The sequence below is a fragment of the Penaeus chinensis genome, chromosome 41, assembly GCF_019202785.1.
Source record: "Penaeus chinensis breed Huanghai No. 1 chromosome 41, ASM1920278v2, whole genome shotgun sequence".
Classification (NCBI taxonomy): Eukaryota; Metazoa; Arthropoda; class Malacostraca; order Decapoda; family Penaeidae; genus Penaeus; species Penaeus chinensis.
In genome coordinates, this window is record NC_061859.1 from 262,864 (window position 1) to 278,791 (window position 15,928).

A 15,928-nucleotide genomic window follows, 5' to 3' on the forward strand; every position below is an offset into this window, starting at 1 on the left:
ACCTTATTTATTCCGTAATAAGGTTTCTTAGCAAATACACAACCCGTAGTAATATCCTGGTGGGACGCGAGACGCGATGACAACGGAAGATCAACCAGCTACTCGTATAAAGGCCTAAGGACCGACGAGGGAGGATAGACTAGAGCAGCAGAAGAGAGGACCGTCTTCGCAAAACTCCACCGCACTGCGGACCCCCGTTTACCCACGTCTCATGGGGAAAAAACGAAAACGAATCCACGAATATGGTATCGGTTGAGGATAAGAAGAGAATAGAAAGGAAATGGTAGAAAGGAAGAAAGAAAAGGATACGGGAGGGGGGAAAGCATAGGGGAAATGAAATAATTGGGAAAGTGCATTAGTGACTGTATCCGGCCGTTAAGGGGCATTTTAGTCAAGCAGTCGAGCGATACAAGAACGGCACGGGGCACTCTCGGCAATTAAGTTCTGGCCTGGCGGAGGGGGGGGTGGGGTAGGTTATTGAGGTAATGGCATATCTCCACCCCTCACCGGCCTAGTAAAGTGCTGCATGGATCATAACTCAACACAGCATTGCTAATTAGCAGGCCGCAGTTAGCAGAAATTACAACGACGCTCCGAATGTCTAGCGTTGGAATTTCGAATTTTTGTTCTTCAGTTATAGGGCTTGCAGACAGCTTTCGTGATTTTTGTTTGGACCCGCCAAGTTCCGCTGCGTTGTTTGTGGCGGAGCGGATTGACGGTGATAGGAGGAATGGCAGGAATAGGAGGAGGAAAGGCTGAATCCCTGACTGATGAAATGAATCGATCAAGAGCGGTGACAGTTTGGTATAGAGACCTTGGCTTTGGTATAGTCTATGTCTTACGGAAAGTTCTTCTGGTTATATGGTGTTGCGTAAGTATAGGTATATATAAAAGAAAGTATATGTATATATAAGGCTTGTTACAAGTATAATTGAATAGACCTTGTTTCTTGCTTCATCACACGCGCAGCGAAAATTACATTTTTGATTAAGAATTAGAAAAAAAAAATCTTTCGTAACTAGCATGATCTCAATCAATGATTTTCCCATGTAGAAAAATACACATATTGTGAAGATGTACATATACATGCATATATATATATATATATATATATATATATATATATATATATATATATATATATATATGTATATATATATTTATATATAGATAGATAGATAGATATATGGAGAGAAAAAAGACACACACACAGACACACACACACACACACACACACACACACACACACACACACACACACACACACACACACACACACACACACACGCACGCTCGCACGCACGTACGCACGCACACACTCACACACACACACACACACACACACACACACACACACACACACACACACACACACACACACACACACACACACACACACACACACACACACACACAAACACACACACACATATATATATACATATATATATATATATATATATATATATATATATATATATATATATATATCAGGATTGTCTCGCAGAGAGACAGCCTGATGGGCGGGGTCATCCACAGGGAAATGAACAAGGTGCCCCTATAGCCTGAGTTGGCGATCCCGGATTATGCAAGCAACAGGTTCCATGCCAGTCTCACTGTGTAGCCGTCGGTGCTGGTGGTTTGGTTTGCGAAGTTCTAGCTTCGCCCGGGCCTTCTAGATATGTCCCGGCCTGTGTCAGCTTTTTACGGCTGTCTCATTGAGTTGTCTGACACTCGGCTGGACACATAGTCCTGCCAACTGTACCCCATGTTCCGGCGAAGAGACATGTTACAAAAGGCTTCAAGACAAGACTCCAAGGCACTAGATAGCGTATAGGTTTCGCTTCTATTGAGCAAAACTGGCATTATCAAGGCTTTGAAGACACGTAGCTTGGTCCTTCTGCATTGGTACTGACATCTTCAAATTGATAGAGTTCATGGCTCCTGCTTCTAGACCAATCCGTCTACTGACTTCTTGGTCTGACAGCCCAGAGATATGGACTACACTACCAAGGTAGGCAAAGCTCTCTGTGACTTCAGTGTCCTCGCCAAACATGGATCGATTAAACAGGTTCCCCTAACAGACCCCCAAAGTCCTGAATCTTGGTCTTGGTCCAGGAGACCTCTAAGCCCAAGGGCTTCGCCTCATTGCTAAATGCATCAAGAACCGCCACCAGTGATTCCAGGGACTCATATAGGATAGCAACATCATCGGCAAAGTCAAGGTCTGAGACCTTGATATTGCCCAGTGTTACTTCACTCTGATTTTGGGTAGTAGCTCTGCCCATTATCCAGTCCATGCAGGTGTTGAAAACTTCGACAGGCCCCCACTACACTTTACAGCACTTTCAGAACCGGTATATAGGCTTGCTATTGGACCAATAATCCGTGTCGGAATTCCCCTAAGTCTCAGAATCTCCCATAGCGATTCTCGATGCACCGAGTCAAACGCCTTCTTGAGGTCGATGTAGGCTGTAAGCAACCCACGACCGAACTCAGGGTTCCACAATTACTCGAAGCGCTAGGATACGGTCTATTGTGGACTTGCCAGGAGTGACTCCAGGCTGCTCCAGTCTCTGGTGCCTTAGTTGGTGGTCCCGGATCCGTTTCAGAATGTGGGTGAAAACCTTGCCTGGTATACTGAGTAGTGTGAAGCCACGTTAGTTGCTACAGTCTATCTGGTACAGCTGCTCAAAATACTCAAAATCCCAACATGATCTGAGAAGATCTGGCCATCCACTGAGCGTACTGCAGTCATCTGCGAGGAGGGCTTAGAGCTTAGTTTTCTCAGGGCTTGGTAGGCAGGGCGAAAGTCATTTACCAAGAAATGGCATTCAATCTCCTCAGCAAGGTTCCTACGCACAAAAACATACACTCTCACACACACACACACACACACACACACACACACACACACACACACACACACACACACGCACACACATATATATATATAGAATATGCCGAAAGCCTCGACATGGCAGTTGCCAATACCTTCTACCAAAAGAGAAAGGAACATCTCATCACATACAAGAGTGGGCAACATGCCACACAGATTGACTTCTTGATAATAAGAAGAGCGGACCTGGAGAGTGTCAGGAATTGTAAGGTCATTCCAGGAGAGGCAGTTGTGGCACAGCATAGACTCCTATGTGTGGTGCTCAAGATCAGACAAGAGAAGAAACGAAAGTTAGAAACACAGAAACGGATCAAGATCTAGAAACTGAAAGGGGGCAAGATCACAGAGTTTCATGAAAAAGTTAGAGAAAAGCGAGTGTCAGAAACAGAGACAGCGCAAGAAAATTGGCAATCCTTGAAAAGCGCCCTACTGGAAGCAGCAGGAGAGGTATGTGGTACCAACAAAGGAGGGAAGTACCAAGGAAGGGAGACATGGTGGTGGAGCACAGAAGTGCAAAAAACTATTAGAAGGAAAAGATTGCCTTCAAGGCATGCCAGAGGGATAGAGATGAAGACCTGAGAGAGGCGTATAAAGAGGCCAAGAGAGAAGCTAAAATAGCGGTGGCCAAGGACAAGAAAACCGAGGAAGGAGAGAGAATAATATACAAAGTGGCAAAACAAAGAGCACAAAACAGACAGGACGTGGGAGAGGTATCTGTGATAAAGGACAAAACTGGAGTCTTACTGACAGATGAGAATAAGATCAAGGAAAGATGAAGGGAGTACTTTAGCAACCTGCTGAATGTGGAAAATGGGTGGGACCCACTCCAGGATTGCCCACCGCCTGATATAAATGAGAAGGAAGTAGAAGAAGCAATGAAGAAAATGAAGAGCGGGAGGGCAACAGGGTGCTCTGGACACACACACACACACACACACACACACACACACACACACACACACACACACACACACACACACACACACACACACACACACACACACACCTAGTGCTAAAACACCTAGGGAAGGAGGGAATCCAAAGGGTCACGTCATTCCTTCAGAAAGTATGGGACACAGAGAAGATGCCAGCAGAATGGGAATAAGTGAACTAGTCACCATTTACAAGAGGAAAGGGGACTCACTGGACTGCGGGAACTTCAGAGGCATCAAGCTCCTAGAACATGTTATGAAGATACTGGAGAAGGCAATAGAGGGAAGGTTACATGGACTGGTATCGGTAAACGATATGCAGTTTGGCTTTAACCCAGGTAGGGGAACGATGGACGCTGCCTTTATTATAAAGCAACAGCAGGAAAAGCATCTCGAAGTGAACAGGGACTTATATTACACTTTAGTGGACCTAGAGAAGGCGTGCGACCGGGTCCCTAGAGACCTGGTGTACTGGTGCCTCAGACAGCAAAAAGTCCCAGAGAAACTGATAAGGATGGTTGAACCACATATTGAGGAGCAAGGACCGCTGTGAGAACAAAATATGGCAGAACAGACGAGTTCACGATCGGAGTCGGTCTGCACCAAGGGTCTTACTTAGTCCCTTCCTCTTTACCGTGGTACTGGACGTCATCAGTGAGAACTTCCGCACAGGCCTGCCATGAGAGCTACTGTTTACAGACGACTTAATACTAATGGCAGACAGTGAGGAGGAGCTGCAGAGAAGATGCCTGAGGTGGCAGATTGGAATAGAGAGCAAGGATTTGAAGGTAAATACCAAGAAGACTGAATTTATGTCAAGCAGCAGGAAGGATGTGGAAGGGAACATCAAAGACAAGGACAATGCTAGGCTCAAGCATGTCCAGGAGTTCAAATACCTTGGAGTGACCGTAGATGCCAGGGGAGGTTCGCAAGAGTGGCAGCAGCATGGAACAAGGGGAGAAAGCTGTCAGGTGTTATCAGTGACAGGAAGATGCCTAGGAAACTTAAGGTGAAGCTATACAGCCCTATAATACGACCTGTGTTCCTATATGGGGCAGAAGTATGGACAATGTGTAAGAAGGAGGAGAGGATACTAGAGGCGACAGAAATTAATATGTTGAGAAGAATCAAAGGCGTGACGCTGAGAGAAAGGGAAAGAAGTACTGACATCAGGAGAGAATTGGGAGTGAGTGACATCAACGAGAAGGTCAAGAAGATAAGAATGAGATGGTACGGACATGTGAAGAGGAGAGAAAAAGGACATCCAGCAAAAGTGGCCATGTAAAGTATAGTACCAGGAAGAAGGCCAAGAGGAAGACCAAAGAAGAGATGGGGGGATAACGTGAAGGAGGACATGAGCCACTTAGGCGTGCGTCCGGAAGAGGCCCTGGGAAGAGAGACGGAGACGGAAGACCCGGGCGGCTGACCCTGCAGGGCGGTACCAACAAAAGGAAAGGAAAAGATAGAATAAATACACACACACATATATATATATATATATATATATATATATATATATATATATATATATATATATGTGTGTGTGTGTGTGTGTGTGTGTGTGTGTGTGTGTGTGTGTGTGTGTGTGTGTGTGTGTGTGTGTGTGTACACATACATGCACACATAGTTCAGTAACATTATGTATATATAAAGCTGAGTAATAATATCTATCTCTGTCTCTCTCTCCCTCTCTCTTTTTATTTATCTCTCTCCCTCTCTCTTTCTCTCTCTCAGGTTGAAATTGGAAGCAGCATAATTAGGGAAGATTCCACCAGTCTGCGGGCGTGGACGTCAGCGGAAGGAAAGATAATTCGCGCCGACACAGGCCGTAAGATGGCCTGTATCCCACTGATGGCAGGATAGAGCGTTGTTGTTGTGTCCCCTGGAAACAGCGTACTTATGTTGAGACAGGCGCTTATACACACACACATAACCCCCCCCCCCCCCCCGCACAAACACGCACGCACACACACACACACACACACACGCACGCACACGCACACGCACACGCACACGCACACGCACACGCGCACACACGCACACACGCACACACGCACACACGCACACACGCACACACGCACACACACACACACACACACACACACACACACACACACACACACACACACACACACACACACACACACACACACTCACACGGCACCAATGGAATGTGATGAATACAAATGAGTGCCAATTAAATATTGGCTGTAGTTCTCCTATTTCAGAGAATTCCATTTTCAGAAAAAGGCTGAAATGCCATACCCCAAATTCATTTGTGCTTCACTTCATTACAAAGAGTCATTCATCCTCCAGGGAGCCAGTGGAAAAGCCAAAGGGGTGCTAATTGCAAGGAGGGAGGGGCTCCGATGGGAGGGTCATGAGACTACCACTGGCAGGGTTAAAAGGGCGCTGTTGGAAGGGCTGAGGGAGCACCACTGGAGGGGCCAAGAGGGCACCATTTGAAGGATTGAAGGTCAGTGGAAGATTTGAGGGGCACCGCTGGAAGGGCCTTGGGTGAGCCGCTGGTGGGTTTTGGGGCAATTTTGCATACAGCAATTATAAAAATTTATCTTATTTAGATATGCACAAATTTTCTCCTTACACTTTCTCTCTTCAACAAGCTCAAAATTTGTTTTATAATATTCCTGGCTCACTGAAAGCCTGGTGGCATAAAAGCTCATTCTCTGACCTCTATTTAGACAATGGATTCATAACAAATCAAAACATCCTCCTTAAAGGATCCTGTGTCTCTAAGTAACTTATTTTTGTGTCAGAATAATGCGTGTAATTTTGTAAGGTATAACAGACACAAATTGTATCTTAATTGATTCTTTGGTACTTGTTATAATTAAATAGAATTTGGAAAAGACAGTAACACACAGATATTACAATTGCAGAAGCCAAATCAGAAATGCATATTTTCCCTGTTACATCATTCTTTATAAAAACTGATTCTGGACATATATTAATACAAACAATTATGAATATACCAATATATATTATTGAGCAATACTAGAAATATATAGTCTACATATCTTTTGTACTATAAAAAAGGCACAGAGTCCCACAATCTCAAACCCTCCTCAATGCATTACAGAACATTCTGCTTTAAATGCAATGAGATAAAACAATCTCCATCCTCATCAAATATCATCCAGTTCCTGCTAACAAATTAATTTTCTTGATTGGTAACAGACACTTCATTTTACAAGGGTTAGGAGAAGATGTGAACCTTCAAAAAATACTTCCACAAATGTAAAGGAAACCTAACATATATAATGGACTACATGAATTCCTTACCATATTAGACGAGATACTGTAGCAATTACACTGAAATTTAAATCCTTATGACAGCCCATTTTATTTCATATTACATATAAATAAGTGCATCAATGAAGAAACAACAATGAATAAAACATAAATAACATGAAGGATAACAAATACAGACCAGGATTCAATCCTGTGAGCCGGATGCAAAGTTCTGTAACAGGTTTTTAAATTCAGGATTCTAAAATTCTGGGATACATTTTGGCAAGCAAGACATGCATACACCAAACCTTCAGTAAAATTTAATTATGGGACCATCTAATTTAAAAGTATTTGTATTGGACTTATATGCTCAGCAATATATCTCATTTAAGCTTATACAAACAAGATACTAGAAAAAACTTTTTAAATGATGGAAGATAGAAACTCTGTTTTAAAAGGAAGTTAAATATGAAGAAAGTTTACCTTATTTCTCCATTTATCTTTAAATATTCATCTCAAAAAACTACAAAGGCCTAACTCTATACTGTATACAAAATTTGGTTCACATGAAACCTGTGTCAACATGCACCATAAAAAAGTATATGCATTATGAATAGTCAATAAATGAGCAAAACAACAGAACCAGCTCAAGCACCTCTTCCCCTGCAAATTCAATTATTACTCTGTATTACACCTTGTTCCTGCTTCATAGACAAATAGTAATGAGAAGGTCTAGTGAAACTGCAGGTTGGCAGGAGACTATACAGATCTTCTATGTCACACGGCATGATACCACTGCTTTCACTGAGGTGTTCTGACCCAGCTTTTGGGCCCGTACCAAAACTATGGCAAGAACTGCAGTCTTTTTTACCCTTGCAGTCATATTTGATGTTTTCAGATCTAATCACAGCCCTTGCATCACCATTTATACTGCAATCTTTACTGCCAATGCCTGATAAATTTAGTTTTGGTTTCCATTCTTCATGATCTTTGTTTGTATGCATAGATATAGCCTGAAATTTTTTTCTTTCACTACTGAGGTTCAAAGAATTATGCAAGATTTCCCTTTCAGGTACAAATTTATTTACCACCTTACTGGAAGTTTCAGTTTCACAAGATTGACTGCTCTGTCTGTGTATGAACACCTGAGAGGCAGATACTAACTGGCAGGCAGCACTTGGTCTACCTAATACCACCTCCTTCAATACATTGTCCAGAATATTTGTACTGTGTGGGACAAATTTCTTGATTAATGTAGAAACTTCCTCTGCACTTGTTGAAGTGAATGGGCAGCCTCTCACCTCAGTTGGTTGAGGGTGACATGCCTGTAAGAAATTAAGAAATGGAGTTTGTATTTGTATTTCCCAACAAGCTGCATTGAGCTCACTTAATCCCTGAATAGATGGCATGTACAAAAATTGTGTACTTGCATTATGGTTTTAATTGTGTAGAGTCACTGTGGGCAAGCCACTTCTCCCCATGGACTGATAAAAGATCATACATGTTGTCATATATTCTAATAGATTTGTTTGGAATGTTTCTGAAATTTGTATTTTCTAATAATAGTTATACCCATGGACAACTGATCTTACCTTGAGCACTTGCACGTCTAATAAGGGGCTGGTCCTTTATATCTCAAGATCTTTATAATGATTAATGGTTAAAAGCAAAATATATGTGCTAGACATCTAAGGTCACGTAGCACTATAGTAGATGTTAGTGAAGGGTGGTTGAGTTAGTGATTAGTTGCTAAAGCTGGGCAAAGAAATTGACGAGTGAATGGGTTAAGGTTGGGTAAGGTAAAGGGGTTAGATCAAGTGAAGGATATGTATGCATCTGAGAAAGGAAAACAGGTTGTCAAAACAGAAAGAGTGAGATTCAGTAAGGATGTCTGATAGGTTGGGAGGTTGGTGAAGGGAGGATAGGTGGGGGAAAGCAGAGGTGCAGGCTGCATCAAAACATGGGCATGATAATAGAATGTGTGGAACTGGAAGAGGGACATTACATAGGGAAATCAGATAGGAGTGTGTTAGATGGGTGTGGCCAATGCGTAAGCAAAGCTGCATATAAATAATTATCAGCTACAAGAGGTATGCAGTCTTTTCCCATGTTTGTGTGAAGAATAACTGGTTTTTAATTACCAACACTTCATTATCTGTACTTGTCTCTCATAAAATACCCAAATATAAGATAAAAATATGTATGAAATACAAAGAATTATCGAAAACGTAAGATATGAAGAATTGATAAATGATAACAAAATTATGATAATAATGGTAGTAGTAATAGTAACAGTAGTAGTAGTTGTTGTTGTTGTTGTTGTTGTTGTTGTTGTTGTTGTTGTTGTTGTTGTTGTTGTTGTTGTTGTTGTTGTTGTTGTTGTTGTTGTTGTTGTTGTTGTTGTAGTAGTAGTAGTAGTAGTAATAATAATAATAATAATAACAACAACAACAACAACAACAACAACAACAACAACAACAACAACAACAACAACAACAACAACAACAACAACAACAACAACAACAACAACAATAATTATAATAATGATATTAATAATATCAAAAGATAAATCAGTAGTAGACTCACTTGAAGAGAAGAACATGAATGGGATGCATAGTTCTTCCTGCCTCCTTCCAGTCCATACAAATGCTTGACACTATACACGTAGCGTTTTCGGTCATTTCCAGCCCAAGAATGAGTGCAGCCACTTGCAGACGTACAGTGAGGCTTTGAGTAAAAATCTTCCCAAAAGCATATATTCTCTGTTAGTGGCAAACCTATATCTTTCAAAAAGAGGGTGTACTTAAATCTTTCATGGTGTCTCAAGCGATTGTTTCTTTTTAAAATGCTGTGTAGTTGTTGCATGCAAAGGGGAAAGAAATGGGCCTCTGTTTCAATGTCCCTGTGAGTAAGAGTAAGTTTTTGAAGTGTTAAACCATTACTCTGTATTTTTCTGTATATTTTATAGAGACTCCTCCTAACTGACTCTAGCCTTTTATCATCAAATAAATCACCCCCAAAGAGAGACAGCTGTTTTATTCCAAATTCCAAAGTTCCTTGAAAAACAGAGCACAGGAGAGGCAATAAATGCTGACATTTAATCTCTGCTTCTCCCTTCATAATATCTACCATGTGATTCTTCACCATAATGGGCACCACTGTCCAAGGAACTGAAACAAAAAGAACAAAATCATAATTGATAGCATATATAGTATAAATGATGTCCTGTATATTATTGTTAAAACAACAATAAACACATCCACAGTTAACTGTGGATGTGTTAACTGGGCATCATTGATGTATAATTCTCATAACTAACATGGCAAAGTCTGAATCCCAGATATCCAAATATCTGGAAAATCATTTGCCAGGAAGCCGCCTATGAAGAGACAATGGGAAGTGCCATACCTCTAAGCCAGTGGCTGCAGTTCTGTCTTTCACTGCAAAGTATCATTCCTGAGGTAATAATCTGCCTTGTAATTCTAAGCAGTTCCTGCAACCATCTTTCATGAGATAAAGACAATTTCTGGTGCTTCAAAGAATGCTGTGTGTGTCGCTTTAGTACACTTAGACAGCAGACAAGTGTTTCAGTGCCACCACATTTTAGCCGATATTCAAACAGTTGGGTTTCTGCTTCAATGAAAAAATCTTGAAGCTGCCTGCTCTTAATACAAGCAAATCTGTAAGCAAATTTTTTTTTTATATAAATATTTTAATAACCATTCATATAAGCTTTTATATACTGGATAAACATTAGATAAGCAACTCCATAGGAGACTCAATTATAAATTGAATTGGTGAATAAAAAGTAGGTATCTGGCATAATGAACTGGAAAAATTAGCAGGTAAAACAGCTTTTTCCATGGCGCAGACTTAGTTACAACAGTGATGCTGCCTATGGTATGTAGCCACAAGACATAAAAATAAGGGAGATAAGAAAAAAAAAAAAAAAAAAAAACTTTTTCAGGGTAAAGGAATGAGGTTATTCTCGAGAAGAGCAATAACCTCCGGCTAAAACAGACTGTTCCAAGGTAAAGGTCTTTGCTACAGAGAAAATACTAAAATTAGTTTCTGTGAGCTGTCAGACATATCCTGAACTGGAAGATGAGAGACTGATCTGAATGTTAGTGCAAACCAAGTACCATATTTACAGAAAGTATTTACATGCAAGTACCATATTTACATAAAGTAATAATTCCTTGACAGTTTGCTTTGAAAAAAAAAAAGTCCAAGAAAAAGGGTTTTAATGGTGGTAGCTCATTTTTGGCAGACAGAAAGATGTAAATAAGATGTAAGTAAACAAGCAAATATACCTCTCTTGAATGTCTGATTTCTACAAGACTCATGTATCCAACAAATATACAATTACACATAAGATAAGAGGCCTTACTTCTCTTTACTGATCAAAGACTGCTGAGAAATACCGGCAGCTTAATTCAAACTAGCATACTTATGTTATATTTTGAGGCACCTTAAAATGAAGTGTGAGATCTGATCCTTGTGTGATCCCTCAATGAGACACTCCGACTTTGATGCTATACTTGGGTTGTCAGTGAGGATCCGGCTGATTTTAGTTGCATCGCCCCAGTGCTGGTTGATCTGATAAAGGCATCCATATCAGTTAATCAAAATACTGAATATGACTAGAAATGCAGAAACTCCCCAAAATCAAACCCTTAGAACATGAGGTCTTGTGGTGCATTTGACTTCAAGACTATCAGCCTCCTGTGATTAGAGGTAAATGAGTAAATTAATGGTGGTGAGGATGACAATGATGATGATGATGATGATGATAATGATAATGATAATGATAAGGATAAGGATAATGGTAATAATGATAATAATGATAATAATGATAATGATGATAATGATGATAATGATGATAATGATGATAATGATGATAATGATAATGATAATGATAATGATAATGATAATGATAATGATGATGATGATGATGATGAGTGGCATACCTGAACTAGATACTGCAGTCGGACTTCAGCTTCTTCATAGAGCTTGTAGAGAGAAACTGTGCCTTGTGGTGGCTTGATATAAAATGTCATTTCATTCCCTTGTAATTATTCTCTGAAAACCTGGTAAACAGAGTATACATTAAACAATTCCAACAGTCAAGTAAAAAACAGTTGTATTAAATACAAAATATTTCAGTATTAATACAATAAAGATTGCAGATTTAATTTTTTCCAAGCATAAAACAATAAAAAAAATGCCTACTGCTAGTACATTCAGTGACGATTTCCAAAGAGTTGGGCCAAGTACCTTTGTAAAGGTTATAGACACTTCACACTGACCTATGCAATTGCTGTGGCTTGTGTGTTAGGTGCTCTGGCGCAGGACAACTAATCTCTGCCAGGCATATAAGACTGAACATGGATGACTGCCTCTTTAATAGATAAATCACCAGTCTGCAAGATCTCATGGACGGGGTTCGAGGCCAGTCATGGCAATCCCAGCAAGTTTCAACTGGATTTGGGTCGAACTTAAGCCATATAATTACGAGAAAAAATATGCTATACAATGTCTTTTGAACAATTGCCAACACTGAATATAATGATACAATATAATGACACAACACAACGAAACATCGCCATACATTACCTTAAAACCCGAACTTCCCTCATCTAGATTTTCCTTCAAGACGCGCTAAATAGACTGTCCTTGGCATCGCTGTCATGAGGCCGGAAATAAACATCTTATCCAACATCAATCCGCTGAATTCGAAGGGAAGTCGCCTCTTTGATCTATAACAAAGAAACTAAAATTCTACAACAAAGAATCCATCACAGCACCAACTACTTCAAATCCCTGACCGCGTTTCGGAGGAATCTGGAAAACGTGAATACATTTTAGGTTAAAATTCAGTATCTGGAAAACGTGGATACATTTTAGATTTAAAGGGACGCGCAAAACAATAACAACAGGGATATTTTGTATAAAATTTAAATCGCACACATTACTAAACTATCAAATTAATAAAGTTTATAAAAGCGAATGAATACAATACAACCTCTAAACAACTTTCAAAAATATCACTTGCTCGCAATTTTATATTTACATAGATAGAAATCATCATCGGAGAGCGAACGTGTGTCAAATTCATAACTCTTAAAGGGACCTCAAATATAAATCTTATCAAGCTAAATTAACCAGATCAAAAATATGATTCAGGGAATCTAGACTAATCAAAGTCTAAAACCCTGTAGAGGAAGAAGAAGACCACGATGAAACTCAGTGATTTATCAAAGAAAAGGTAACTAAATTTGGTCCACGAATAAGACATAACCAAAGCCTAGTGCCTTTGATGTATTACTACAGAAAATAAGTAAATAGTCTAAAAGCCTGTAACAAGAAAGAATAATAATGATAGTAAGTGAATATAGATCGAGGTGCATTCTAGTATTTGTTTTCAATATCACATGTGTAACCTACAATTTCTTCATATTGATATTTATTGTTTATTTATATGTATTCCCTTTCTTTGCAGTTAAAGCAAATACATGACAGGTTTTGGATGATAAACTCCACAAGAACTGTCATAGCATTAGGGAGATATGAGGTGAGTTGTGAGTTTATTGATCCTAAACTGCACTTGAACCATGTGGGATTATTTTTGTTATTTGAAAATTTTGATGCATATATTTCACTAAGAAATTCATTTCTTTTCATTTACTATTCAGTTTAAAAAAAAAAAAATCAGACATTCCATGCTGTAGTTTGTAGAGGCAATTTATGATTAATCTTTACAATGTGGATTCACTAAGCTTGGGCAAATTGAAGATGATATTCCTGAAGAGGACAAAAAGTTGGTCTTTGGTTCAAAAAAATATCTACAGATATGAATGTTAACACCACAAATAAAGGAAAAAAGATCGCAGTAACCACTGCTCACAGACTAAGTCCACTCAGGTTACCCCAGTCATTGAAGTGTGTATGTATTATTGAATTGCTAAACAGATTTTGCGACATAGAGTGCATCTGTACTGTAAAGATTTACTGCACTTTAGTCTTATATGCCTGAAAATCTTATATATTTGAAATTAGTTTATATTATTATGAATCCAGAAAGGTCTTGTGTATAATTTTATTGGCAGTTTGTACACCATTTTTTCAAATTTACAGGTGTGATATGCTTTATATCCTACTGTTCTAGGTTTTGATAGTACTGAAATTTAGGCTATGTATCTAGTTAGGCTATATATCAAGTTTTTTGGTGATGTTCAACTTTTTACTTACATATCCCCTTATTGTTCTATTTCACATTCTGTTTCATCTTTAACTTCATCTTTTACAATGCAATTTTATCACTGTGTTAAAGTTTAGTACTCTCAGAGAATCATGGGAGTGAGGCCTAAGGAGGACCTTTATGGGGAACATATAAGTTCATTATTTCTCAGTGTTAAAGCACAAAAATGAACAATGTGACCCATTCTCTTTCTGTTACATTAGTCACCCTTAGTAATGAGCTAAGTTTAATGTCAATATACACTTCATAAAGTATAAAAGATATGTATCTCTCTATTTCTAGGTTGATTAAGGGCAGTTCACCAACAACCCACATCCGTTCATAAAAAGGCTCAGGATGGAAAATAGCAGCCAAGTATTCTTGGTCTGGGCTGCCCTCATGTTTGTTGCTTGGCCTTCTGATGTTCTTGTTGGAGAGTTTGTCAAGACACTTCCTGCAAAGTAAGTTTACACAGGGAAAACAACTGAGGGAAAAGCATCTGCAATTTTATTACATATATTGAAGTGTGTATGTATGTATATGTATATATGTATATATGTGCACACACAAACACACACACGTGTGTACATGCACACAGAGACACACACACACACACACACATTTCTCCTTGTTGTTTCATAATCACAGTAGTCCTGATCTGCAAAATACCTCTCTATATTGTTGTGCTTATCCTCACGGTCTGTTGGGTGTAACTAGACAGGCCATATTTCTGCATGACAGATATGACCATACTTTCTGACAAGAACAGAATGGCATTTGCAACAGGAACATTCCAATTCTGATATCCACACTTGTCATTCTACATCTTAAGCATCTTGAAATCAGGAGTTCTCAAGCATTTAATCAATTAATTATTATTATTTTTGTAATGCTGATATTGTCAGTAAAAATTTTAGACAGCTTATGAAGGTAATAGTAACTATCACTTGAAGCTAGATGGAAAAGGATGAAGTTCACAAGTGGATTTTTGTTTTAACATACATACTTGCTTTGGTCCTAAGATATTTAGAACTGTCTTCAGATCAACTCTTCATGTCGACTTCTTGATGCTGGCTGATTTTTGTCTTCTCTTCTCTTCTCAGGCTTTGTCCTTCCTTCCTGATGCTAAAATGTTCATAGAGCTTTCACATGGCACAAAGGAAAAGCTTTCCTATGTGAAACACCTTGGAGAAAAGACAAATTGACATACTACTCCTATTTATTGCCACATTTGTCTGTAGGATCTAGGCATTTATGCCATTCTGTGCACCTTGTGATGTAGAATTTAGATTAGTAAAGAGCAATTTATCTAAAGCTGATTTATGCACCCTGATGATGGTGATGATATACTGTATATATTGTAATTTATTAATTAATATTTATACCACATTATTTCAAACATATTTTTTTTACCATCGGGAAGAATATATATCAAATGTAAATGTAACTTCTGATTTTACCGATGATGATTAACTATGAAATGATACATTCTTTTCTCATAGGTCTCTCCTAAGGGCTTCAGATACATTAGTGCATGGTTTCATCGGAGCCTTCTCGTGGCAGCTGATGTGCCTGCTCTGTCCTGCCTTGGAATTCAACGTAACA

At 39.2% G+C, this 15,928-nt stretch overlaps 4 protein-coding genes across 8 annotated transcripts in view; 3 read left to right on the plus strand and 1 right to left on the minus strand.

The window, feature by feature from the left end:
- The first annotated feature begins 3,967 nt into the window (after positions 1-3,967).
- Positions 3,968-4,384, plus strand: LOC125047441. Its single transcript, XM_047645647.1, has one exon. The coding sequence runs from the start codon at positions 3,968-3,970 to the stop codon at positions 4,382-4,384; it is 417 nt and encodes a 138-aa protein (XP_047501603.1).
- A 160-nt stretch (positions 4,385-4,544) lies between these two features.
- LOC125047442 lies at positions 4,545-6,297 on the plus strand. Its single transcript, XM_047645649.1, has 3 exons — positions 4,545-4,755; positions 4,890-5,071; positions 6,076-6,297. Exons 1-3 carry the CDS (start codon positions 4,545-4,547, stop codon positions 6,295-6,297), a joined length of 615 nt encoding a protein of 204 aa, XP_047501605.1.
- A 350-nt stretch (positions 6,298-6,647) lies between these two features.
- LOC125047699 (DNA primase large subunit-like) lies at positions 6,648-12,936 on the minus strand. Of its 4 annotated transcripts, XM_047646072.1 has the most exons (7): positions 12,700-12,936; positions 12,316-12,564; positions 12,054-12,173; positions 11,555-11,682; positions 10,492-10,763; positions 9,670-10,253; positions 6,648-8,408 (listed from the first exon to the last, which is right to left on the minus strand). In XM_047646072.1, the coding sequence occupies exons 3-7, from the start codon at positions 12,141-12,143 to the stop codon at positions 7,755-7,757; spliced, it is 1,728 nt and encodes a 575-aa protein (XP_047502028.1). In that variant the 5' UTR covers positions 12,144-12,173; positions 12,316-12,564; positions 12,700-12,936; the 3' UTR covers positions 6,648-7,754. The 4 variants fall into 4 exon arrangements, with proteins under 4 accessions (XP_047502028.1, XP_047502024.1, XP_047502027.1 ...); XM_047646068.1 differs by lacking the exon at positions 12,316-12,564; XM_047646071.1 differs by having other exon boundaries at positions 12,393-12,936.
- Positions 12,937-13,197: 261 nt separating this feature from the next.
- LOC125047700 (transmembrane protein 267-like) overlaps positions 13,198-15,928 on the plus strand; it is a 3,762-nt gene continuing 1,031 nt past the window's right edge. The window contains exons 1-4 of one of the 2 annotated variants that reach the window (XM_047646073.1): positions 13,198-13,351; positions 13,586-13,657; positions 14,627-14,784; positions 15,826-15,928. The exon at positions 15,826-15,928 is cut by the window's right edge and continues 156 nt beyond it. In XM_047646073.1, the coding sequence (XP_047502029.1) occupies positions 14,681-14,784; positions 15,826-15,928 (207 nt within the window). In that variant the 5' untranslated portion in view covers positions 13,198-13,351; positions 13,586-13,657; positions 14,627-14,680. Of the gene's footprint in view, positions 13,468-13,585; positions 13,658-14,626; positions 14,785-15,825 lie in introns of both variants that reach the window. The other variant, XM_047646074.1, reaches the window with a different exon arrangement.

Excerpts from the sequence above, each read along its gene's own strand:
- LOC125047441 (XM_047645647.1), top strand. The coding sequence starts at position 3,968 with ATGGGACACAGAGAAGATGCCAGCAGAATGGGAATAAGTGAACTAGTC.
- LOC125047442 (XM_047645649.1), top strand. The coding sequence starts at position 4,545 with ATGGCAGACAGTGAGGAGGAGCTGCAGAGAAGATGCCTGAGGTGGCAG. Across the intron at positions 4,756-4,889 it reads GACCGTAGATGCCAGGGGAG|AAGTATGGACAATGTGTAAG; the intron begins GTTCGCAAGAGT and ends TATATGGGGCAG. Across the intron at positions 5,072-6,075 it reads GAATGAGATGGTACGGACAT|AAAAAGGCTGAAATGCCATA; the intron begins GTGAAGAGGAGA and ends TTCCATTTTCAG.
- LOC125047699 (XM_047646068.1), bottom strand. The coding sequence starts at position 12,143 with ATGACATTTTATATCAAGCCACCACAAGGCACAGTTTCTCTCTACAAG. Across the intron at positions 10,764-11,554 it reads ATCTCACACTTCATTTTAAG|ATTTGCTTGTATTAAGAGCA; the intron begins GTGCCTCAAAAT and ends ATTTGCTTACAG. Across the intron at positions 8,409-9,669 it reads ATTCATGTTCTTCTCTTCAA|GCATGTCACCCTCAACCAAC; the intron begins GTGAGTCTACTA and ends AATTTCTTACAG.